The sequence below is a fragment of the Solanum verrucosum genome, unplaced genomic scaffold, assembly GCF_900185275.1.
Source record: "Solanum verrucosum unplaced genomic scaffold, falcon-dt-bn FXZP01000261.1, whole genome shotgun sequence".
Taxonomy (NCBI): domain Eukaryota; kingdom Viridiplantae; phylum Streptophyta; class Magnoliopsida; order Solanales; family Solanaceae; genus Solanum; species Solanum verrucosum.
The window spans coordinates 4,742,943-4,769,245 of record NW_026019969.1 but is presented as its reverse complement, the minus strand read 5'-3'; the positions used below and the strand labels follow the sequence as shown (position 1 = coordinate 4,769,245).

The window sequence follows — 26,303 nt, the reverse complement described above, 5'->3', positions numbered from 1 at the left end:
GCTAGATGTCTTTCTCTTCAATTCATCAAGTTCTAATAATCAACTACTCCCTCAATCTCTAATTACTTGTCAACTTTTTCTTTTATAGTTGTCCTTAATTACTTGTCCATTTTGACAAATCAAGAAGGGACAAATTGTTTTTACTTATTATACCCTCAATTTATTAGTTTGAAAAAGGTAGAATTTCTTGAAAATTAAATTTTTAATTCATCAACTTTATAATTAATAGGGGTAAAGTGGTAAATTTACTATGTTAATCATTGTTTTCTTAATAAGTGTGTCAATTCAAAAATGGATAAGTAATTAGAGACAAATGGAGTAATAAATTATTAATTTTTTTTTGTACTATTATTAAAATTTCTAATATTTTTTTCAAAAGCTAAATTATGCTTTTGGACAAATTGGACTATGATTTCATCTAATTATGATATAAGACCACTTTTTTATACTAAATAATAATTGTATTTTGTTGGTGAAAATCTCGCCCATGATTCCAAAACTCTCCTCTTCTTCTCTCCCCTGTCCCCACAGTCGAGTGTTTTGACTTGCAGAAGGGCAAATCACTCCCCACGTAAATGAATCACCCCACCCACCCCCTTTGTATCTCTCTATATCTATATTTATATATATTTGTATATACTGAGAGATTGGTTGTCCGATTCATTCTTTTATGATTATACTCTTTTCTTGTCTTACAGCAAAGAAACGTTGAAGACTACAGACACCACATAAACTCTCTCTCTCTCTCTCTTCTTTCCTCTTTTTGGCTCAGATTCGATCAACCCAGCAAGTAATTTCCACTTACCCCTTTTTTTGTTGCTTTTCTTGGACTTTTACTAGCATAAAGACTGTCATTTTCATGTTTGTGGACGTGTGTTGTAGTTTTGTTAATTTGGGTATTAGGGTTTTTATCGTTTTGTAGGTGTATTTTTGTTGCTACAGTGTGGGTCTTGGTGGGTTTTATTTTGGGTCAGATGAAAAGATTGATTTGGGTTTGACTGTGAATCTGAAACTGGGTGACAAGTGCGAGCAAGTAAAAAGGTTGTTTCTGTTTTGTTTTGGAGTTTTTATTGATGGTTGATGCGTGTTAGTTTCTGAGAAGAAGGTGTTACGTTCTGTTTTTTTTTTTTTAAGATTGTTTGTTGACTGTGTTTGAATCTGTGGTAAATCTGTCTAATTGACCACCCCTATCAAAAAAATACCAAACTTTGCCCAGTGTTGGAGTAATTGTTTCTTTGGATTCTTCTTGTTTATGGGGCGGGCAAGGTTGGGGGGCTCTGTCATGGGTCCTTAAGATTTGATGCTAAGTAGGGAACTCAGCTATTGCCAATTTAATGATTTACTGTTTTTTTTCCTTTTCTCTAGCCTATTTAATGATTTACTCTTTTTTCTTGCTTGGCCAATATAATTATGGACTATCATATTGCTATTGTAGGTGTTGTAGATTCTGAGTTGATTTGTGGAAATTGGTTGGTTAATCGATGAGAATGTTGAGTTATGAAGTGTAGACCTGAAAGATGGGGTGTGTTTTGGGTCGGGAAGTTTCATCAGGCTTAGTACACAACGGCAGGGAGGAGAAACGGGAAGGTGTGCATTATGAGAAGAAGAGTCGGAACATTAGTGCTGAATCCACTGAAACTTTAGAGGTCAAGGGGGCTGAAAATGTAACTGTTGAGACTGAAGTTGTGGAACCCGATGAAGGTGACGAAACTAAGAAGGATGACAAGGCGGAGCATGACGGAAAATCTAGGAAAGAAAAGAGAAGGTCGAAGCCTGATCCAAGATTAAGTAATCCACCTAAGCATAAACATGGGGAACAGGTCGCTGCTGGATGGCCTTCCTGGCTCTCTGCTCATGTTGGGGAAGCAATTGATGGTTGGCTCCCACGACGCGCTGACACTTTTGAGAAAATTGATAAGGTAGCTTTTAAGATTTCTTTTTGTTTTCCTTGAAACATTTCAAGTTCTCCTGAGTCCTGAATTAGACTTCTGCTTTTGATGGTTAACAATCTGCCTCTGTTTTTCTTAATAGATTGGCCAAGGGACATACAGTAATGTCTACAAAGCGAGAGATACTGTTACTGGTAAAATTGTTGCTCTAAAGAAAGTGCGTTTTGACAATCTAGAACCTGAGAGTGTGAGATTCATGGCTAGAGAAATTATCATTTTGCGACAACTAGATCATCCCAATGTCATCAAATTGGAAGGCTTGGTTACCTCACGAATGTCATGTAGTTTATACCTGGTCTTTGAGTACATGGATCATGATTTAGCTGGACTTGCTGCAAGTCCAGATATCAAGTTTACGGAAGCACAGGTTAGGATGCTGAGTGGTAGTAGTTCTGTTTTGAAGAATGAGGGATGTGAGTTAGATAATATCCATCTCAGTTGTAGAATTAGAGTTTGCTGATTATTGTTCTTTTATTGCAGGTTAAATGCTACATGCATCAGCTATTGTCTGGCCTTGAGCATTGTCACAATCGTCATGTGCTTCATCGCGATATTAAGGGGTCAAATCTTCTTCTTGACAATTCTGGCATTCTCAGAATTGCTGATTTTGGACTGGCTACTATTTTTGATCCTCGTCATAAGCATCAAATGACTAGTCGAGTGGTTACTCTCTGGTATAGACCACCAGAGCTGCTTCTAGGTGCTACTGATTATGGTGTAGGTATTGATTTATGGAGTGCAGGTTGCATCTTAGCTGAGTTATTGGCTGGAAAACCTATTATGCCTGGTCGGACTGAGGTAATCCCCGTAGGTTGTTATAGATTTTCTGTAGTAATATGTTATAAATTGCTGTAGTTTGCAAGGGTTTCTTGTAATAGAACCTTAGCGACTTATTGCTATTTACAAGGCCCATTGTATCAACATGCGAAATTCATCAGAGTCGACTAGGATAATCTATTTGCTCAGGGAAAGTGAACTCTCAATAATTGTCAGTTTCAAAAACCAACTCTCTATAATTGGTACTATCTTTGGAATGATGGTCTCAATGATAAGAGTATCCGAGTTCCGACCCAAGAATGATTAGGCTGAGTGCATATCATTTCTACCAGTATTGCCAATTTTGGAAGTTGAATAAAAGTAATCAATTCTGTGAGGAACAATGGTTTTTACTAGCTCTTATTGGATAACAACCTAACAACATTTATAAGGGTGATGTTTGCATACTACGTCTCTAAAATTGAAAGAAAACCGTGGACAGTATGTGTTAAACTTTAAATTGATTCTGTTTCTTGTCGGTAGGTTTAGACTGTCTCTTGTATTTTTTTGGAATCAGGAATACTATAGCTGGTAGATCGTTTAATTAGCATTTATTTTGATACTTCAAGGCCACAAACTATAGAATTTCGTATACTAATTGACTTTAAGCTTGTATGGAATGTGTTAATACACAGGACTGTTTTTATTTTCCTGCATGAGTTATTAATGATAATTTTTTCTGTCACTAAGGTAGAACAATTGCATAAGATATATAAACTGTGTGGCTCGCCATCAGAAGAGTACTGGAAGAAGTCCAAGTTGCCAAATGCAACACTTTTCAAGCCTCGAGAACCCTACAGACGATGCATTAGGGAGACTTTTAAAGATTTTCCTCAGTCTTCACTTCCCCTGATTGATACATTACTTGCAATTGATCCCGCAGAACGCAAGACGGCAACTGATGCACTACGAAGTGAAGTGAGTAGTTTCTGTTTCCAAATTGTCTTATTCTAATTAGTAGTCTTGTTCTCCTTTCACTGCCAACTATCTTTTGAAGACAAAATTTTTTTAGTTTTTTTTTTAAAATTATAATATCTTGGGGTCATTAACTCCTTTTGCTGCAGAGATTAGTAAGTTTAAGAGCCTAATCACGTGATAGATACTAAAATAGAGGTACTTGCTATGATTTCTCTAGTGGTAGAAGAAATTTCCATAAGTTTTACCTGGTATGGCTGTACCAAAGTTATACTTTCTGTGAGATATAAACTAGTTTAGATGGGTTTGGGTTCTATCACTGTGCTTTTTATGTTAGGAAGCTCTGTAGCTTGAAATTATTGGTGTAAATGAGAAATTGCCAATAGCCTCACTTTTTTTTTGATGACCGTGGTGTCGGGGCTAGCTTTCGCGCACCTCGACTAATTCCACGAGATACCTGACACCTCCCACCAGCAACAAGTACTAGGTAACTCTATCCACCAAGGTTAGGACAGATGGGAAGAATCACCTTGTGTTTTTTGTCTCGGCTTAGTTTTGAACCTGAGACCTCAGGGTTCTCAACCACTTCATTGACTACTAGGCCACACCCTTGGGTGCATAGCCTCACATTTGTTATTACAAAATTCTTGCCATATAATTTTGGTTTGGTAATAAGACTACTCTCAGTTCTGTAGTCGTTCGGTACTGTTAGTACAGCCCTTGGCAGATTTATTTGCTACTTGTGAAGTTTTAAGTTATTCTCTGGTGAAAACTTTTAGCAAGTGATCAGTCGTTTGGAACTTTTTAGGTGATTAATCTGCTGTTGGCTTATTTTTGTCACTTGTTTTGGAGTTCAGGTTCGCTGGTGAAAGTAAATTACGGGAATAAATGTCTGCTGTGAGTAATTACCACTTCGCTTATGCAGACTATTGACTATTGAAAGAAAAGAACAATCATCAATACTCCCTTTATCCAAAAATGTTTTCACTCTTTGCCTGCAAAGATCCATAGCTTAGTGAACCACTGACATTTTACAATGTATTCTAACCTTGAGATATGAGGTAGATTATAATTTATACTACTGCTCATTTAGTTTCTGAATATCTAGATTTAGTGTTAAAAGATAATTGTTGTCATCAAGTTAGTAGCCTGTCTGGCCAAGCTTTTGATGCTAAAAGCACTTGTATCAAAATACACACTAATTTGTTTTGGAGATTTGAGGTGTTTTGGAATAGTTAGTAAAAAATGCCAAGCTTCTTTAAACCTCAGGCTGGAACTTAGTTGAGGTTTAAAATTGCCATCAGGGTTGGAGCTTCGTTAGGGTTCAAGGGCAAAAATGGAACCTAGTTTTAATAAGATGGGTAATATTAGACCCAAATATCTAACATAAATCAACTTGCTCAATTCAATCTGTATAGTGGAAAATTTGACCCTTTTCCGAAAAATAGATTTTTTTTTTGATCAAATAAATGTAATTTCATTCATAAACATGGCCCAAAACTTGGCTGTATACAAAGGTTATATACCAAAAGGTAAAGAATCTACAAAAAGAAATGATTCTCTACAAACTGTATCCAATCTTCTATACAATTGGGAACTGTATGGGTGCACCAAAAGAAAATAAAAGATCGGAGGCTACTTCTTAACTGAGAAAAACTTGACTCTACCCCTTCAAAAGCTCCCATATTTTTCTCTCCACACCACCCACATTAATGCTAGTGAAACTACATTCCGTGCTCTACATCTTCTTCTTTTCTCCCGCTCTTTCAACTGAACATCAGTTCTTTCCATTTAATTGATCCAAATGGGCTCTTAGCTTCAAATTGATCAAATCAACCCTTAATATGCAAAAAGAGCCAAACAAATTTGGATGAAGGAGTACAATTGAACTGTGTTTGATAATCCTTAATGTTCACGGATAAAGCAAAAAATATTTGTTATTTCAGTTTCCTTGAAGACCCTTTGGGGTGACCTAGTGGTTTGGGATTGGGACTTCCATGTTGGAGGTCTCAAGTTCGAAACCCCTTGCCAGCGAAAGCAAGGGGCTGCCTTCTGGGTCGAGCTCGTCGCACCGGGCTTGCCTTAGTGCGGGTTACCTTTCCTATGTGGTTTGTGAGCTATTGCATAGGAGCGGGGATTTTACCCTGTGCGCACCCAAAGGGTAGCGGCTGCGGGTTTCCCTTGTCATCAAAAAAATAAATAAAATAGTTTAGCTTGAAGGAAGAACTGAAATAATAGTTATGAGCTATTTAACTACTTTTCCTACTGTCATGCTTTCTCGGTGCAGCACTGCCTCATTCTTTTTTCTGGTGTTCTTGTATAGCATGAGCTATTGTGATATACCGTGTCTTTTCTTAACCTGAACATATCATTTTAAGTAACGTGTTTCACTTGTATTCTTATGCTGTTGCCTTCTTCTATGGTTAATAAAGTTCAAGTTCTGCAGTTTTTCAATACAGAGCCATATGCTTGTGATCCCTCTAGTCTTCCAAAGTATCCTCCGACCAAAGAAATGGATGCCAAACGGCGGGATGATGAAGCTAGACGGTCAGCACTTTTTACTATTGTGTAGTGTGAACCAGGCATCTGGTTGATTCCTCACTTTTTACTGTTTTTTATTCCTTCTATCATGTTTGATTTCCTACTTACTTCTTCTGACCAACAGTTCACCTTGAACAAACCGGTAGCAGCATGTTTACTTGATTAATGATAATTCTTGAAAGAATCTGGTGGCGTTTGTTTCAAATTTGCAATAATTAGTTGTTTGAACGCAGCTTTGAGTTTTTGTAACTCTTTATGTTTTCAAATATAAAGGACTTCCCTTTTTGAAGATTGTGTACCTCAGTTCTTCAAATCTTCAAAACTCAAACTAGTCTTCAGATCTGTGTTTTTGAAATATTTGAAAAACTGAGTTTGAAAACCTTTATAAAAAAAGAAGAAATACTTACTTGCAGAACTTCTCAAATAAACATTTTCTTTAATAAACAAAACCTTCTTCCAGAAACTCAAAAGTTGAGTTTGCAGTATCTCGATCAAACAACACGTTAGAAATGCAAGAATTTGATATTCAACAATTTTGAGTTCTCGAAAAGAAAATATTTAGAAGTGAAATATTATAATGACTTTACTGCAGAACCTATCATGATTTAGAATTTGAGTATGCAAATTTAGTACTAAAATTTTAGCTATTGTTTTTCTTTAATGTAGAATCTACAAGTGTTCTCGGGTCTTTATGCTGGTCTTGCATCCTCTTTTAGACTACATTTTACATTAATATGCACATAACATTGGGTCATTCTCAAAAAAAAAAAAAAACATTGGGTCCTTCATGAGGTTGTTTTGTTACAAGAAATTCCTTTCCCCTTATCTCTGCTCAACTTTGAAAAAAGAAGAAGAAACAAATAGAAGAATAGAGAACTCAAGTACAAGGGTTTCAAGTTGTTGAGGCACCATAGGAGAGTAAGGGAAAAGCTTCCGCTGGGTGTTTGTCCCTCTGTATCTATCATTCCACTCAAGTTCTGTTTTATGTCATTTAAGTTATGCTCAAGTGTCCATGAACTAACATCCAAATATGGGGGGACGGAAAGAGAAACTTTGGGTTAATTACCAATCAAAAAGATGAAACTCATGAAACAATTGAAAAAAGAGAGATAAGATTCACCATAATATGATCCAAGGAGATTAATTACCTACAGAAAAATGAGTTATGAATGACTTGGATTACTGGTGACAAATGTCATGATTATGTGTTATATTTTAATGTAACATAAAATGCAATAGATGATTTGTATTCATGCATGTATTGCAACATAAAATGTCATAGAAGATTTGGAATCATCTATTTCTACAAGTTATAATACTCCATTTTTGATAAGTTATAGCCTAGTTAAATAGCAAAACCATCACTAAGATAATGATAGTAATGTGCAAAAGAGGTATAGAGACGTAGTTCTTAACTGTGCCTATAGTTAAATTAGGCAGCCTGTTAAGATATCCACTTCTTGTACTTTTTTGAGATGAAATCACATGGCTACTAGATACTAGCACTTGTATTTTAATAATGCGTAATCTCAGCTTTTTCTTCAAAACACCTTTGATATCTCTCTCTCTACAAAGATCCACAAAATACAGGCAACGATTGCAATCCAAATCCCTAACGTCTTCTTTACAGTCCAGTATTGTAAGAGTTCTTTAACAGTCTTGGTCATACATTCATGTAAAACATATATATAGTCACTACAGTGTGAAGCAATCAGGAGGGTAAAGAAAAGATAATCAGTGCCCTCATTCTCCTTCTTGCTCAACTAAAAATAACTAATTATGTAACAGTTTCCAATGGGGGAAGGTGAGTGCAACTTTAAAATTAGGGGAAATGCCATCTGTGTTAGCAAACTAGAAGAGAGAAGAGTGTTACTGATCCTAGTAATTTAAGTAAGTATGGAGGTCTTGTGCGCTCTTTACTTTCTCTGGCAACAATATGTCATTGGCAGTTTAGAAATATAAAGTCAGATATTCGTGTCTTGTGAAAAAAGATATTTGTAGAGTACTGGACTTGCTTGTCAACTTGTCAATGCTTTACATTGTTAGTTTACTATGTTTGAATGCAATTGATCTTTTGAAAATCTCATTCTTCTCTCATTGGTTTTACAGTTATTCAACAATGTAACTATAGATGCCATTGATATTTTGTATTTTCATTTTTTCCATTCCTAATTAGAAATAACAATATAAAATATTCACTTCTGGGTTCCATCTGATGCTTGTGAAATGGTGACAAGCTGTTCATTCCATCTCATCATGCAGGCTAAGAGCTGCTAATAAAGCTCCGGGAGATGGTGCTAAGAGAGTACGCCATCGTGAACGGACCCGTGCTGGCCCTGCTCCAGATGCCAATGCAGAAAATCAAGCTAATATTGACGTATGCCCTTGTGACATGTCTCCTTCTTTGTTATGGTTCTGTTATAGTTGAAGCTTCTTATTTTTATTTTTTTGATTTACTATGCCACACATTATTTCATCATCACTCGTCTTGTTCTTTAGTGTCACCAAGAAAGTTCAAGTTTCAACAAAGTTTTTCATCAACTGTCAATTAAACAGAAATTAGAATGTAAAAGGTGGGAGATATGAGTAGCTAGTCTTAAAGTAGATCAAGAGCAGTCACATAAGTTCTCTCTGTTATGCTTCCTTGGAGACTTATTAGAAGTCTTGATTCCTTTTCTGCTTTGTACTTTAGCAAGTTTCAGGTTTGACATTTTTTCAATGGCATATGCCGTATATGCTTTTTTATTTCATCTGAGTATAATTTTTGGGGCCAAGTTTCAGTGGTGTATAGTCCTTCACACAACGTTATGCTCTCTATTACATTATGACTACTGCATTAGTTTTATCAGTTGCTCTGTTTGATTTTTTCAACTGGTTCCTATCTGTATACTTTGCAGAGGCGGCGCCTAATCACTCATGCAAATGCAAAGAGCAAGAGTGAGAAGTTCCCCCCACCACACCAGGACGGAGGACTAGGCGTTCCCTTGGGTGCTTCACATCACATTGATCCATCCCTTGTCCCTCCTGATGTGCCATTCAGTTCGACCTCATTCACATATTCAAAAGAACCTGTCCAGAATTGGTCAGGCCCTTTAGTAGAGCCTGCTTCAGCTGGTGGAAGGCGGAAGAAGCATACTGCAGGTGATGCCAAAAAGTATTTGTCAAAGAAAAGATGAGAAGCAACATTGTTTTGGGTAGCAGCAGAGCGAGAGCTTCAGATGAGTGTTTCTATGGCCTATTCTGGAAATAACATGAAAGTGGGGGGCTGGCCATGGCAACACTTTGAAGCATTTTGTTATTAATGCACCTTCCAGAGAAGGGTTTATAGTATGCCCAGACTCCAGAGCGAAGCATTGTTTTCCTTTTCATTTTCCAAATATAGAAGGGTCCTTCTGGTTTTTGACTTCTCAATTTGTTGTGGTGGCGAGAAGCTCCCCAGTTACATGTATATTAGTACTACCAGAGTTAATTCTTTGTGATGGTATGTTCGACTTCTCCAGTTGGTAGAAAATTTTACATTTATATTTGACCGGTGTAATTGCATCTCCTTTATCCTACTCATTGACATTTTGTAAAATTCTGCTTGTTCATTGATGGTTGAAAAAGGGTCACTCCTATTATACAGTTCTCACAGCATGAAATGGGGAGATTGATTCTATTATCCATGCCTGTTTGCGCATGAGATAGGTAAATATAACACATAGATGTAACGTTATTTTCGTCATAGAAATCATTGTCTCAGAAATTTTGGCTGGAAATTTTCACTTTTGTGAGATAACAAAAAAACATACCAAATGTATAGTTATTTATGTGTTCTTGTTTAATTGAATTAACTGATGATCTACAAAACAATGTTAACTTAGATCACATTTGAGAAGCAAAAAGACAGTGTTAACTTGGATCACATTTGAGAAGCACTTTGAAATGCGTTGTTGATTATTATTTGTAAATCATGTTTTTGAAATACAACTTCAAAATCATATTTCTGAAATTTACTTTATAAAAGAAGAATATGATAAGTGAGCATTTATATATTCGAGTTCAACTTGTTTAGGACTTCTTGAATCCACTGCTACCACCCACCTTGACTCGACTATTGATCCGACACCTGTACCTATGCAAGTTGAAACAGACAATCCAAATGTGCATAAATATATAAGGGTCATAAGTTCAAATACTCAACTTTTAGGGGGCAAAGTAGAAATTCCAAGACTTCCATGACCCTTCACAAAATTATCTGGCAGTTAAGTCCACAGGGCTGAAAACTTGAAGATTTTGAGTAAACTATAGATAAACCCTTCTGGAAAAATGGACACCCAATTTCTGGATAGCCATAAACCCCCAAGAAAGCAGAGAGGAATAAACACTTGACTATGCTTGGCGCCTTTCTTCTTTCATGGCTGCCGTTTTTTACAGCCCCAACAACGCTATCCCTTTATCCCTTCTCCCTCCTCGACCCTTTAACCTTCATTCACTTTTCACCTGCACTTCAAGCCTAACAACTACCAAAAAAACCAAATGTAAACATAAACCCTCTTTGTTCCTTCAGAACCCTTCAAAATCTCATCTTGTGCAACCCCTTTTGACCCCTCAGCAATTTAAGGACTCTAATGTGTCAGTAGATGCTGACACCAATTGTATTGATTATGCCAATTTGCTTCGGATTTCTGTTAGGTGTGGTGATGTTGTGCTCACCAAGATAATTCATTCTTCACTTGTCAAGTTTGAAGAAGAGGATGTTTATTTGAAAAATGCTTTAATTGCAGCTTATATCAAATTGGGTTGCTTGAATCTTGCTGAGAGAGTTTTTGATTCGCTTACGAGCCCTGATGTTGTGTCATACACTGCAATTATATCAGCTTTTGCCAAGTCGAATCGTGAAAGAGAAGCCTTTGAGCTGTTTCTTGAAATGAGAGATTTAGGTATTGAACCAAATGAATTTACATATGTTGCTATTTTGACTGCTTGTATTCGTTCATTGAATCTTGAGTTGGGTTGTCAAGTACATGGTCTTGTTATAAGATTGGGTTATTCGAGTTATATTTATGTTGTCAATGCACTTATGGGGTTGTATAGTAAGTGTGGTTTGTTGGAGTTTGTTGTTCTCTTGTTTAATGCTATGTCGCAAAGGGACATTGTTTCGTGGAACACTGTGATTGCTTGTATGGTTGAACAGTCCATGTATGATAGAGCATTTGAAATGTATCGTGAGTTGCGGAGAAATGAATGCTTGATAGCTGATCATTTTACTCTTTCGACACTTTTGGCTGCATCTTCTCGCTGTTTGGCAGTAAGAGAAGGCCAAGAGCTTCACAGGTATGCTCTTAAAAATGGATTACATGGTAATTTGAGTGTGAATAATGCACTTATAGGATTTTACACTAAGTGTGGAACCTTGAAGAATGTAGTGGATGTGTTTGAGAGGATGCCTGTGAAGGATGTCTTTAGTTGGACTGAAATGATTGTAGCATATATGGAATTTGGACACGTTGATTTGGCGATGGAGATTTTTAACAGCATGCCTGAGAGAAATTCTGTTTCTTATAATGCTCTTTTGGCTGGATTTAGTCAAAATCATGAAGGGTTCAAGGCACTGGCATTGTTTTGTAGAATGTTGGAGGGAGGAATGGAGTTGACTGATTTTGCATTGACCAGTGTTCTTAATGCTTGTGGTTCAATGATGGAGAGGAAGATAAGCGAACAGATTCATGCGTTTATCCTCAAGTGTGGTTTAAAATTAAATGATCATATTGAGACGTCATTGGTTGATATGTGCACGCGGTGTGGGAGAATGGATGATGCTGAAAAGATATTTCATGATCTGCCACTTGACCATGATAATTCAATTGCATTGACATCAATGATATGTGCATATGCTAGAAATGGACAACCAGAAGAAGCTATTTCTCTGTTCTTGGTAAGACATTCAGAAAAATCGCTAGTTGTTGATGAAGTTGGATTGGCCACTATTCTTGGTGTTTGTGGAACATTAGGGATTCTGAAGTTAGGGGAACAAATCCATTGCTATGCCTGGAAACATGGTTTAATGTCTGATACCGGTGTTGGGAATGCCATGATCAGCATGTACACTAAGTGTGGTGAAATGCAAAGTGCAGTTAAGACCTTTGAGGCTATGCCTACACATGATTTAGTTTCATGGAATGGTTTATTGACTTGCTATGTCCTTCATAGGCAGGGGGATGGGGCATTGGATACATGGGCGAAGATGGAGAGGTTAGGAGTAGACCCAGATTCTATCACTTGTGTCCTTGTGATATCAGCTTATAGACACACTTCCACAAATTTAGTTGATTGTTGCCAAAAGTTCTTTTCCTCTATGCAATCCTCATATAACGTAAACCCCACCTCAGAGCATTATGCAGGTTTTGTAGGTGTCTTAGGCTATTGGGGTCTGCTCGAAGAAGCAGAAAAGATAATTAGTGCAATGCCATTTGAACCAAAGGCTTCTGTTTGGCATGCTTTGCTTGATGGTTGTAGGTTACATGTGAATGCTATCATTGGAAAAAGGGCCATGAAGAATATACTTTCCATTGTCCCACAAGATCCTTCTACTTTTATACTAAAGTCAAATCTTTACTCAGCATCTGGAAGATGGCAGTGTTCGGAACTTGTTAGGGCAGAAATGAGGGAGAAGGGTATCCGAAAAATACCAGGACGCAGTTGGATCATATTAGGCGACAAGGTTCACTCCTTCTTTGCTAGAGATAAATTGCATTCACAGTCAAAAGACATATACAGTGGCTTACAAATACTTATTTTGGAGTGTCTGAAAGCTGGATATGTACCTGATACAAGTCTTGTGCTCCATGAAGTGGAGGAGCATCAGAAGAAAGACTTCTTGTTCTACCACAGTGCAAAACTATCTGTAACCTTTGGGCTTCTTATGACGAGACCTGGAAAACCTGTTCGCGTTATGAAGAATGTGCTTCTCTGTGGTGACTGCCATACATTCTTCAAATATGTTTCTGTTGTCACCAAGAGAGATATACACGTAAGAGACGCTTCAGGTTTTCATCATTTTGTAAATGGTAAATGCTCGTGCGGGGATAATTGGTGCTGAGAAAAGAGATATTTTTAGCTGTAGCTTACATTGTTGATTTCAAGTTTTGGTTGCTAATATTTTTAAACCTGTTGTTAGATATACAACAATTTGAATGTATTTACACCATGTAAAGAACTTTTGATCAATCAGTTTAACAAAAATACTTTTCTCTGGTCTATAAAGTTTGAGAAAAGCATAAGACTTTGTATCTTCCTCTGATTTTCATTATATTCTTGCTTTTGAATGCTGTTTTTTGGTAACTAAGATAATTCATTGATTATATTACCATGAGGTGCTGGAAATTTATGTACAAGTACAACGACTCGGATATATTTGCTTCACTTTTTTAACAAGGGGTATATCTGCTCTAAGTCGTACAGTTGAGATGTATATTTTCCCCTAATGACGATACTTCACAACTTATTTGAAACTGTAGAGGTGAAATCTAAACAATGCTTCTTTTTTCTCAGAGTATAGCTCTGAGAGTGGACTCCTATTTTCATAATTGTTACAAATATTTCATCAAATTAAAGATCACTTGCCACAAGTGCTTTAATTACCTCTCATAAACTCCTTTACAACAAGGGTCAATACCTTCAACCTCATGCCATCAAAATACTCACAACCATGAAACCCTCCTTCACTAAAACAATCCACAACTTGCACACCTTTTGCCTTCAACATCTTTGAAAACTCAATTTGTCGATCGATCAAAGGATCACCATCGCAGTCAATTATCAGAATCTTCCAACCTTGTATTTTCACTTGATCAAACAAATTTTCATTTGATTGAATCTCCACCATCGAATTACAATACGGATGATCGCGATTGCTACCAATAGGTAACCCTAGCTCCCACATAATATCACTCACATTAAGGGGCAACATCTTATCGTGAGCTAATCTTAATTCCGATTTTGTCCTTTCATTTCCACCAAAAAGACTATGATATAAAATCAATCCTTTGATTTCTAAAGGCTTAAGGTATTCACTAACTCCAGCTACACGTAGTCCTACGTGGTACGCTATGTTGCCACCAGAACTAGTGCCCAATAGAAAACACTTTGAAAAATCAGCATGTTTTTTCAACAACTCGTTAGGGGTATTTTTGATCCAATACAACGATTCCACACAATCATCATACGCTGCTGGGAGTCGATTTTCGGGGGCGTATCGATAATCAACCGATACAATTATCGCTGGAATTTCAACCGCAAGTGTTGCACAAAATTTTTGTAAAATTGGTGTGTCTATAGTAATTGCCATTACAAATCCTCCACCATGAAAATATACTACAAGAGGGAGTTTATTTTCTGAGTTTAGTACTTCACGAGGGATGATAATACGAGCCCATGTGTCTTTAACGGGGTTAATGACGAGATCTTGTATAAAGACGGAGGAATCATGATCAGGAATAGTGGTGGAAAATGGACGAGGTGGAATTTGGGAACGTGTGATAGAGCCATCAGTGTTGGGAATGATGCCCAAGTATCCATAAGGATCGACATTTGGATCAATTGAAGCAGTTTGGTTAGACATGCCAATAATTAAATTGAACAATATGGGGAACAGTAGGGGAGATGTTTACCTAGAGGTTTTTATTGTATAGTTTTATACAGACTACTTAAACCATTTTGTGTTTTATTTTTTTTACATTTTCTCTTATTTTTCCTTTTAAAAAAATATTCAAAAATCATTTTACGATTTTAAATATAATTTAACATTGACCATTATAGAAATAAAGAAGATAACTCCAAATTCTTATCCTATTGCACGATTAATGGAGATTTCAACTTTAAAAGAAAAGGACAGTTTCCTAATTTCGACCAGAAAGTTTATGAGTTATGATATGTCAAAGAAAATGACAATTCAAAATTTCAGATCCTTTCCTTTCTAGACAACTATATGTGTGTACAGAAGAAATATATACAATTGACCCAATAATAGAATGCATTGTACCTACCTCATATATAAATGTTCTCGTGATAATATTTTTTTATATATTTATCAAACATCATAAAATAAGTCTTTTTTTTTATTTGTAAGAAAATAGTTTTCATGACAAATATTTTTCTTCGTACCAAACATATTCTCAGTGTAAAATTACTAATAGAGAAATCGACCTTTTGATTTCAATTTTTTTCTACTTTTATTCTATTTTCCAAGAATCACTGCCTTGACATTTCCTTCTCTCTCTATATTTTTTGTTTTGTTTTGAAATATCTGTATTTACATTGAACCATCATCAAGAAATGTAAAAAGGAAAAAAAGAATTACCAAATTAAAATGATTTTACATCAACATATACTTGATTTTTAGCATATCTATCTAAAGTTTAATTTATGTGCACTAGGGGATCATTTGAAATTTGTCTAAAGTTAGCATTTACTATTAATTAATAAATTGCACAAAGCAACTTAATGCACACCAAATTATTAATTGAATGAATAACTTGATTTCTAATCGATAATGATTGTGAACACCTTTTAATTATGGAAAAATCACGCCCTATACACATTTAAGAGTCAATTTTGCGGGTTTTAGACATACTTTTAAAAAATTCTTACTTATAACAGTTTATTTACGAGTTATGACATATCATTTAAAGTTAATTTTATTTAAAAATCAATTTTCATTTATTTAATAAATGATTAATCTATTTATGGTTTTTTATTATTAATTAGTAATATGTAATTAAATTGATTTTTGTTCCTTTTTTAAATCTGAAATTATCAGTTACATAGATATAGGAATTCACCTACAACACGTTTCCTTCTTTACCGTTACCACCTCCCATACGTCAATCCCACCCCCTCCAAACTGCCCATACGTCAATCCCTCCCTCCTTCCCCCACGCTCATCAAATTCTACACGCCATTAACACACTAGCCCACTTTTACCTTCATCTTTCACATCTTTCTCACCACCAAACTACACCAACTTCACAATCCTCCATTCAATTTAGTTTTTTCAACAAAATCATGTCGAAGAAAACGGTTGTAACTCCTCGAACGATCCCTCGATTAGTCGAAGGAACTTCTACGGATGAAGTTCATGCTCCATCTTTCAACATTTTGACTCAAAAACCGCCGCCAAACATTGTTGAAACTCCGGCTAGGGGTGGTTCATCTCTATTGAAAGATCAAAAACAGAAAAAAACTACTAAAATAAAAGGGTTAGTTTGATAAGTCAAAAGGGGAAGAAGAGGAAGGGGAAAAATGTTGAAACCTTTTTTTATTCTGATTCTGATTTTGTTACTGAATCAAAAAAGAAAAAAAGACAAAACCAATGAATGTTGAAGTTGCTCAGTTGTCAAAACCATCTACAAGAAGATTCAAAAAAAAGAAGGAATCAGAAGTCCCAACACCTAAAAAAGACAAAAAAATCGTTAGGGTAAATATTATATTCAATTTATTTTCACATTATTAAAACTACTATTTTTTTTTCTAAAAATATCACATTATTCTTATATTATTTTCGAAATAATTGTTTGGATGAAACGTGTATGAAATCTGATTAATAGATGTATGATTCTGATTAAACAGTTGATTGTTGGATATTGTATGATTTGTGAAATAATAGTGGTATACAAATGGTATGAATTGTGTTTTAACAGTAGTGTGATTGTCTATTAACTGTATATACAAAGAGTGAGAATGGCACGATCAGTGAGAGTGAAGTTACTGGTACGGTTGCGCAATGCTAGCAAATTTGGTGGACCTCGCATAGCAAAAGAACATGTTCTGGATACCACCAATTATCCTACACCACCAAGACCACGTACAAGAAATCTGAAATAGTTGATTGCACCTTCTACTTTTTTAGAATTACATGTTTTTTTTTTTTTGCTTTTGGACAACTTTTTTGTGTTTAAGTATTTGATGATATATAATATCATATGTTTTCTTCCAATCAAATACCATCTACATATGAATTACTGTTTGGCTGTTATAATTTTAGGATACTAGTAATATACAGATTCATACCATTTGAATTCACTATTTTAAAATATCAGTGTGTATCCAAATTGTACAATTAATGGATGAAACGTGTGTGAAATTTGATTAATATGTGTATGACACTGAATTTAATGTTTGATGGTTGGATATTGTATTAATTATGATATAATATTGGTATACAAATGATATGCATTGTGTGATTATATGAAATTGATTTATTGTTGGTATAATATGTGTGATATAAACTGAAGTTCGTGTTGAAATGAAACTTGAATAAGATTGGTATAAAGTTTGTTATATATTACACTATATTTACACTATCTTATATATTAATCTGGAATAAATTTTATTTCCAAGTATATTAAATCCGTATGAATAATTAATGAATCGCGTATATGAAATCTGGAATCTAAAATTTGTACAAATATTTACACTATCTTATATATTAATTTGGAATAAATTTTATTTCCAAGCATATGAAATCTATATGAATAATTAATGAATCACGTATACAAAAAATTCCACTGATTCTTGAAGTGAATCTATCGTAAAAATACTATAAATCATGATAATTGACAACATAAAATATTTCAAAAATGTTGTATGTGGGTAGTCTTATTATGCCTTGAATAGCGTCAAAGAAAGTACAGGTTTGTGATAAAAAAAAACTTATTCCTTTATCCACGCAAACAATCGCTTCAAAAACTCCATTATTAGCCCCAAAACATACCATTTATATTATTGGGCCCATGCATAGCACGGGCAACATTATCTAGTTTATACATAATTGACAAAGCTTATATAAACAATAACATTTCAAATTTCATACCAACTTAAAACACTTTTCATACAATTATTCAAAATTCTAAATAACTTTTTTTTCTAACTAGTTAACACACTTTCATACCAACTTAAAACAACTGTCATACAATTCTTCAAAATTCTAAATAACCTTTTTTTCACATTAGTGAATACACTTTCATACCAAATTCATTACACTTATACTAACAAATTCATTCAAAACTATACATTTTAATTTATTTTTTCAGGAAAAAAAATAGTAATCGATATTATAATTTTAATCTACGTACCCAATCTACAACGATAAAAATATTTATATGTTATACATTCATACTCAAATATTTCATATATTGCGGCAACTTCTCACGAAATCATTGTTTTGCCAATATAAAAAATAACCAAAAACAAAAAATATGGTGACATTAAACCCCTACGAAAAAACAGTAACTTACCAAGAAAATCACTGATATTACAGTTTCACAACAACTAATATGTATTATGAACAAAACGTATTGTTTTATACAAAAAAACATATCACATTCAATATAGTGACGATTTACAAAAACAAAATCACAAAATGTGATTTACAGTTTCATTTCACTGAAATCCAAATACAACTAGTAAACAATTAAAAATACTAACCTGAAGGATCCCATCTTCCGCCATATTTAATTAATAGTGATACGTAGTTTTCCATCACAAAAAAAATCAGGATTTTTCAAACAAAAAAAAAAACTTCAATTAGTCGCTAGTGACAAAATTTCTGGAAGAAAATCGAAGAGAGAGAAATGTGGAAGAAAAATGGATAAAATCAGATTTTTGAATTAATTTTAACAAAATAGAGTGAATTAAGGAAACTGAATATTCGTAATTATTTTGAAATTCCTTAATTCATGCTAATTAATAATTATCTTAAATTAATTCAAATTTAATTGACACCCCTATTTCCTTTTTTTTTTCATTTTTTCCTTCATAAACATTTTATTTTAATTTTTTTAAATCTTTTTATTCTTTTCAAATCAAATGTTTTTAATTATTAAAAATAACTTTTTTTTTAATAATCTATTAGAACCTGAAATTTTTAATGTTACAACTTGAAAGTTTTATTCTACTGCTATAACTTGAAAATATTAATTTAATATATGTCATATATGAAATTTTTCACTTTCTCAAGACTATTTTATTTATGGAAAATGGCAAAAAATATCCTTAAACTATTTGAGTCTAAATATACCTCTTGTTCATCTATTTGACTAAAATATCCCTCAATTCATATTTTTGGCCTACTTTTATCATATTTTTTATTTACATTCTCTTTATGAAATTATGTATTTTAATTGTTATATTTCTTATTTTATATTTTAAATAATTTTATAATCTCTCTTTGATATAAAAAAGAGTTAATCTAAACAATCACAATATTAAAATATTATGTTTGTGCTCTTAACTTGAATTTTTCAATGCTAATTAATCAATATTTATTACTTTTATTAAAAGATCAACAATACTTATCATTTTATTCGGAGCTCTAAAACTCAAAATCTAAATAATTATTTTTCTTTTTCTCCAATTAAAGCTCTTATTGTACTCATAATCATTACAAATATTTCATTCAAAGATCACTTGCCACAAGTGCTTCAATTAAGCTCTTACAAACTCCTTCACAACAAGTGCCATGTCCTTTAATTTCATGTCATCAAAAAACTCACAGCCATGAAACCCTCCTTCACTAAAACTATCCACAACTTGCACTCCTTTTTCTTTCAACATCTTCGAAACCTCAATTTGTCGATCAATCAAAGGATCACCATAGCAGTCAATCACCAGAATCTTCCAACCTTGTATTTTCAATTGATCAAATAAGTTTTCATTTGATCGAATCTCCACCATCGGATTACTATACAGATGATCTCGATCGCTACCTATAGGCAACCCAAGCTCCCACATAATGTCGCACACATTAAGGGGCAATATCTTATTGCGAGCTAATCTTAATTCTGATTTTGTCCTTTCATTCCCACCAAAAAAAGCATGATGTAAAATCAACCCTTTGATTTCTAAAGGCTTAAGGCATTCACTAACTTTAGCGACACGTAGTCCTACGTGATAGGCTATGTTGCCACCAGCACTAGTGCCCAATAGAAAGCATTTGGACAAATCAGCGTGTTTTTTCAACAGCTCGTTAGGGGTATTTTTGATCCAATACAACGATTCCACACAATCATCGTATGCTGCCGGAAGTCGATTTTCGGGAGCGTATCGATAATCGACCGATACAATTATAGCTGGAATTTCAACTGCGAGTGTTGCGTAAAACTTTTGTAAGATTGGTGTGTCTACCGTAGCTGCCATTACGAATCCTCCACCATGAAAATATACTACAAGAGGGAGTTTAGTTTCCGAGTTTAGTACTTCACGAGGGATGACAATACGAGCCCACATATCTTTAGCGAGGTTAATAACAAGATCTTTCATGAAGACGAAGGAATCTTTATCAGGAATAGTGATGGAAAATGGACGAGTAGTTTGTGGCCGTGTGATAGAGCCGTCAGTGTTACGAATAATGCCCAAACTTCCATAAGGATCTTCATTTGGATCAATTGACATGGCAATTTGATCAGACATGGCAGTTAAATTGGACAAGTTAGCTAGAAACAAACCATAGTATTGGAGGGATGAATATTAGTGATGTTTAATATTGAGATTTTTATAGCTTTATATAGTCTTTTAAAAATAAACAATTTTTCCTGCATAGAAGATTCCACAAATTAACTAGTGAACATCGTAAAGCCACGTAGCCTGCGTAATTAATAGTGTCAACGATATCAACTTAAATGTAGCACTCCTTAGATTTTTCTCCCATTGCACCGCATAAAAATTATCTTTGGTAATTAATGATAATAACTTAATTGCTATTAAATATAATTACTATTAAATATGTATTTTTAGTGGCAATTAGCATTTTTTTTGTATATATTCTTAAAGCCTTTAGCGACATTAGATTCAATGACAATCAACTAATATTGATAAATACTTTAACACTCTTTGTTAATGTGTATATTTATTGTCACTAAAAAATGTTTTTGTTCTTGGATAGGTTTTAGTAACGACAATGACACGAACATGAGTCGTGGCCGCGGATTGATTGTGCTACAGAAAGAATCAGTTAATTTCTTTATACTATTACTTTTTTTTTGAATTTTCAAATAGGTGATGTTTTAAATTTAGGTATGTATATTTACTAATTTATTTTTAATAAATATTTTGAAGAAAAGATGTATCTCTTTAATATAGTTTCTAGTTATGTGAAATTTTGAAAAATTTTAAGATGGTAGAGGCACAATAACAATAGTTGTGTGAGGTTCTATTCAAATTTTGACACTTGTATAAATGGGCCCATATACACACTTTTACTTGGGCAAACCACATAAATCCCACTAGTTTAAGTCTTAATTATTAAAATTCTCAATAGTTTCAAATATTACTTCCTGTACCATATTTTATGCTTAAAATACATGAGTCTAAATCCATGAGATACATGCAGTATCTACCGAATTTTAAAATTGAGATACATAATTTATTTATTTAAATTAATTGGTTGGAACTGATTTCCTTAATTAGAGGAGTAATTGAGGATTTTCAAAATACATAGATAATTAATTTCATTTTATTATTCTTTGAAATAGTAAATTCATTAATATTATTAATATAAGATAAAATCATGTATATCTTGGTAATGCAATTTGATTAATTTCAAATTATTACTCTTAAAATAATAAATTCATTAATTTGATATATCTATATCAATATATGATGTATCCAACGAACTAAACACTTAGATACATTAGTGTTCTGCAAGTACATTCATATGTGTCATAGAAATATCTAGCATTAATTTCATGTATTTGTTATAGGTATCTAGTATTAATTTTATGTATCTATTTATATATATATAAAATATTAATTTCATGTATCTTTCATATGTATCTAGTACTAATTTGATGTATCAAGTATCAATTGCATATGTTATATCCAAAAACATGTATCTCGAATACATAGTAAGCATATACATCTAATTATGTGTATCTAAATATGGAATATACAAAAAGAAGAAGCATATACATCTAATTATGTGTATTTAAATTTCATACGTTATATCCAAAAACATGTATCTTGAATACATAATAAGCATATACATTTAATTATGTGTATCTAAATATGAAATGTAGTTGAATCACATGAATTTAGGAACAAATCACGACTGTAGAGTATTTGTCGTATCATTAATATCATCGTGTTGTTAAAAATCATGTATCCGAAATTTAATGGTGGATACATATACATGGTTAGACACCCCATTACTAAAAATACAACTCAGATCTTAATTAAGATTACTACTTATTGGATACACATGTTTCAAGGGCTATATCAAAGTAATATTGGTACTACCAAATCCATGTCACGGTAACCAAAGAAAGCCTTAGAAGAACACCAGCAAACAAAAACTCTCTACAATACTCCCTTTGATCCTTTTGCGTTGTGACATAACATAATCAAAACTAAGATTCATTTCTTCCGGAGACAAACAATCAAGACCCACTCTGAATTAAAGTTTTCTCTGTAGTAGTTACTTTGATTTGATCTAGTTATAAATGAACAATACATAATAATATTTGGGTTCTGGAGAATTTGTCGGCCATGGTGATGATATCTTGAGAAGAAGAGAGTAGATTAGCTATTGTTGGAATGAAATTGTACGATGAAATTCCTGAATCATAAAGGAGGAGATATAATTGAGTGATAAATATGGGAGTGGAGAATTAAGAGATAGTGGTTGATTTGGAGTGAAAGAGTTAATTAATCAATCCTAGTTTTAAGGTATGTGGGTATCTAATAATCTAATTGTATCTTCAAATAATATATTAATATATGGTATAAAATATTAAAAGTGATAATATATGTAATTGTTTGAAAATAAAGATAATATTAGTATATATAGTAGTGATGTATGTCTAATAAGGTAGTTTATCCCTTTTACTTTTCACTCACCACCCCCGCCACTTCCCTCCCATCTGCCCACCACTCCTCTATTTTTATTTTCTTCTTTTTCATTTTTTTTAATTCTTCAAAAAATGAAAATGTGGAAAATAATAAAAACCATTTTTTTTGGATAACTGAAGAAAAGTTAAAATATTTTTCTTAGTCGGATTATTAATTATTCCATACTATTTAAAAAAATAAAAACTAATTTGAGTTTTCACTTAGTTTAATATTGTCATTTGTGATTTGAGTCACTTTGATATAAAAATGTTGGATAATAAATTTATTTTTAATATTAAAAATATTAAAGAAATTTTAGTTATTATGATAGATAAGTTGTTAGTCGACATTTTTTTATTATCAAATGCATCAATAACTTATTTTCAGCTACAATACTTTTATTTTAATTTTAAAATTCAGCTTAAGCACTAAAAAAGTGATTTTAAGTATGTATACCTAAAAGTTATTTAAATTCAGCTAAATCAATCATTTTTAATTCTAATATTTTCGTTAATATTCAGCTATTTTTACATATTTTTAGAAACTTAGTGAAAAAATAGTCAAATTAAATGAATTAATTTCCACTTTACGGCGTCAGCCTCGTTTATTTTCTTGGTATATAATTGTGTGCTCTAATATTTGATTTGTTACCTTTATATTTTAACTTTTCTTCGGTTATATACAAAAGAATAGGGATAGTTTGATAATCAATTTATATGGTGAAAGAGACTCCTGTGAAAGTTTGGTAATCAATTTATATTTTAACTTTTCTTTTGGTTAACAATTTTTTTTTCACATTTCCATTTTTTGAAGAATTAAAAAAAATGAAAAAGAAGAAAATAAAAATAGAGGAGGGGTGGGCAGATGGGAGGGAAGTGGTGGGGTGGTGAGTGAAAAGTAAAAGTGTGCAAATGAACCCACTTATCCAAGTGTCAAAAATTGAATGGAACCTCACACAATTATGATCGTGCCTCTATCATCTTAAATTTTTTCTGAAACTTCCTTTATTTAATGAAGGATAAGATTGGAAGACATATCAATATTTTCTTGATAATGTAAAACACCATTTATTTTGAAACAAAACCAAAAGGTAAAAAACACCCCCTATTTTAAAATAATAGAAGTATTTAGGAGAGGAAATTTTGCAAACGACAATAGTTTGAAGTGTAATATCATTTGTAGTTATTTATCTAATTACTATTTTGAAGTTGTATTTGTTGAATACACTGTTCGCTCAACCTAGTTATCAACACATACAATTTGGCTCATACACTATATTTGTTGGCTCAGTTTATTTATATCTGACACTTACAAACCTATTTATCAACACATACAATTTGGGTCATACACTATATTTGTTCGCTCAATTTAATGATATCTGATACATACAAATCAATCTATTTTTCTGTGAACTGCCAAAGATTAAAAGGATCGAATTATGATCTGTATGTTGATTTGACTCGGTTAAAACGGATTAAAATAGTTAACCCGATGGGTTAAGTGTGACCCAAGCGTAACTTTATGCTATATTTTCAGCTGCCAAAATTTTCATTGCCACAGATTCTTAACCTTAATTTTTTTTTTCATTTCCTTTATAAACGTGTTTCGTGTAAATTCAGTTTTGATGTCAAAAAGCAAACAGAGACATTATGAATTTCTATTAATGAATAACCTTGTTTTGTTTGTGAACGAATGTGTACCTGTAAAATACGATACAAAAAAGTCAAAAATTAGGCTTTTAAATGTCTTACAATAAAGAAATTCCAGTCTTAAGATGTCTTATAAGTCTTCTTCGACCTTGAAGAAGTTGCTTGTAGCTTTCTTTCTTTTAAGGGAAAAATGACAAATATATTTCCGAAAGAAATGGTATGCAAATACCCTTCGTCATACCATCTGGAAATAGTGAAGTTGCTATTCCTCAAAATTGACCATCTGGAAAGAAATTATAATCCTATTAATTGCACAAACGGAGATTTCAGATTTCAAAGGAAAGGACAGTTTCCTCATTTATGAAACTAAGCATGAGAACTTGCATAAATTAAAAGGAAATTAATCCTTCTCCAAGTAGAGAATCCATAGCAGGAGTGCTTCCTGGGTTCTAAGCAGTGCGAATTGGATCGGGCACTAATATAAATACGGGATGATAAATAAAAAATAAATATCCAAATTCAGATGCTATTAAGATCTCAATAGCAAATAATTACTAAATTCTAAGTGTATAAAATTTGTTTTTAATTAAAAATTAATAAATAAACAAATGAATTAAATTCATATTATATCAACAAAAATATCTTTAAAAAGTTACATGATTATTGATGATGATAATAGTTAGTAGTGGTGGTGTTGGTTAATGGTGGTTGTGGGCAGTAGTTAGTGGTAATGGTGGTTGACAGTAGTAGCTAGTGATAATGGTGGTTGACCGTAATGGTTAACAATGATAGTTGGTGGTGGATGATAGTGATAACTAATAGTAAGGTGAATGATGACAATGATTAGCGATATATAGTGAGGACTGGTGGTGGCGATTTTTAATAGAGATTGATGATTGTTGCGGTAATAGTAATTGCCTAATTGGTGGTGGTGTTGTAAATGGTTGCTAGCGGTGATTGAGAAAATTATCCAACGTCAACTACTTCACAAAGCTAAGTGAAAAAAGAAATAACTCAATATCCTAAAGTCTAAACCATGAAGAAATTGACATGATAAACATAACTCTTTTCTCATTCATATGCAATCACAAGTACATAAGCAAACTGTATTATCACATTAGCAACAACATATTTCAGTGCTTTTATTCAAACACAAAACACTCAAGAAAACAACACCACACTCACAAAGAAGAAAGAAAAGATAGATATGATATGTTTGACTATCATTGCAGCAGAAACCATCCTTCATAAGGCAAGCTAAATGTGAAATTTCTGAACATCTTGGCACTTCTCTCTATGGAACAAATGCTCCATTGTACTTTTTCACAGCTTCCTTGCTATCAATTGTTCCTTTGTACTTCATCTGAGCTGGTGACACTGGTTTTAAGTTAGCATACTTTCTCCTGGCCTCACTGCTATCAAGGGTTTCTTCTGGTGGGGCGATTGCACCATAGTGCGGTTCCTGTGTATTTTCATATGGAGATGGAAAGGACTCATTGCGCTGGATTTGGTCAGGGTAATGGTCTTTCATTTGTGGACTGTAGCGTTCCTTTTGTGGAGAAGAAGGGGA

At 33.3% G+C, this 26,303-nt stretch overlaps 4 protein-coding genes across 9 annotated transcripts; 2 read left to right on the top strand and 2 right to left on the bottom strand.

The window, feature by feature from the left end:
• The first annotated feature begins 596 nt into the window (after positions 1–596).
• LOC125815415 (probable serine/threonine-protein kinase At1g54610) lies at positions 597–9,743 on the top strand. Of its 4 annotated transcripts, none has more exons than XM_049494875.1 (8): positions 597–790; positions 1,436–1,919; positions 2,032–2,316; positions 2,430–2,747; positions 3,456–3,683; positions 6,127–6,227; positions 8,484–8,598; positions 9,119–9,743. In XM_049494875.1, the coding sequence occupies exons 2-8, from the start codon at positions 1,518–1,520 to the stop codon at positions 9,395–9,397; spliced, it is 1,728 nt and encodes a 575-aa protein (XP_049350832.1). In that variant the 5' UTR covers positions 597–790; positions 1,436–1,517; the 3' UTR covers positions 9,398–9,743. The 4 variants fall into 4 exon arrangements, with proteins under 4 accessions (XP_049350832.1, XP_049350833.1, XP_049350834.1 ...); XM_049494876.1 differs by lacking the exon at positions 597–790 and adding an exon at positions 856–1,041; XM_049494877.1 differs by lacking the exon at positions 597–790 and adding an exon at positions 926–1,033.
• A 745-nt stretch (positions 9,744–10,488) lies between these two features.
• Positions 10,489–13,466, top strand: LOC125815735 (pentatricopeptide repeat-containing protein At5g03800). 3 transcript variants are annotated; one of them, XM_049495283.1, is made up of 2 exons: positions 10,748–10,835; positions 10,988–13,465. In XM_049495283.1, the coding sequence occupies exons 1-2, from the start codon at positions 10,832–10,834 to the stop codon at positions 13,300–13,302; spliced, it is 2,319 nt and encodes a 772-aa protein (XP_049351240.1). In that variant the 5' UTR covers positions 10,748–10,831; the 3' UTR covers positions 13,303–13,465. The 3 variants fall into 3 exon arrangements, with proteins under 3 accessions (XP_049351238.1, XP_049351240.1, XP_049351239.1); XM_049495282.1 differs by having other exon boundaries at positions 10,802–10,895; positions 10,988–13,466; XM_049495281.1 differs by having other exon boundaries at positions 10,489–13,466.
• A 242-nt stretch (positions 13,467–13,708) lies between these two features.
• On the bottom strand, positions 13,709–14,826 carry LOC125815737 (carboxylesterase 1-like). The gene has a single exon (XM_049495286.1). The coding sequence runs from the start codon at positions 14,821–14,823 to the stop codon at positions 13,837–13,839; it is 987 nt and encodes a 328-aa protein (XP_049351243.1). The 5' UTR covers positions 14,824–14,826; the 3' UTR covers positions 13,709–13,836.
• A 4,677-nt stretch (positions 14,827–19,503) lies between these two features.
• LOC125815930 (carboxylesterase 1-like) lies at positions 19,504–20,737 on the bottom strand. The gene has a single exon (XM_049495503.1). It carries the CDS (start codon positions 20,667–20,669, stop codon positions 19,686–19,688), a length of 984 nt encoding a protein of 327 aa, XP_049351460.1. The 5' UTR covers positions 20,670–20,737; the 3' UTR covers positions 19,504–19,685.
• Between the last annotated feature and the right edge of the window lie 5,566 nt (positions 20,738–26,303).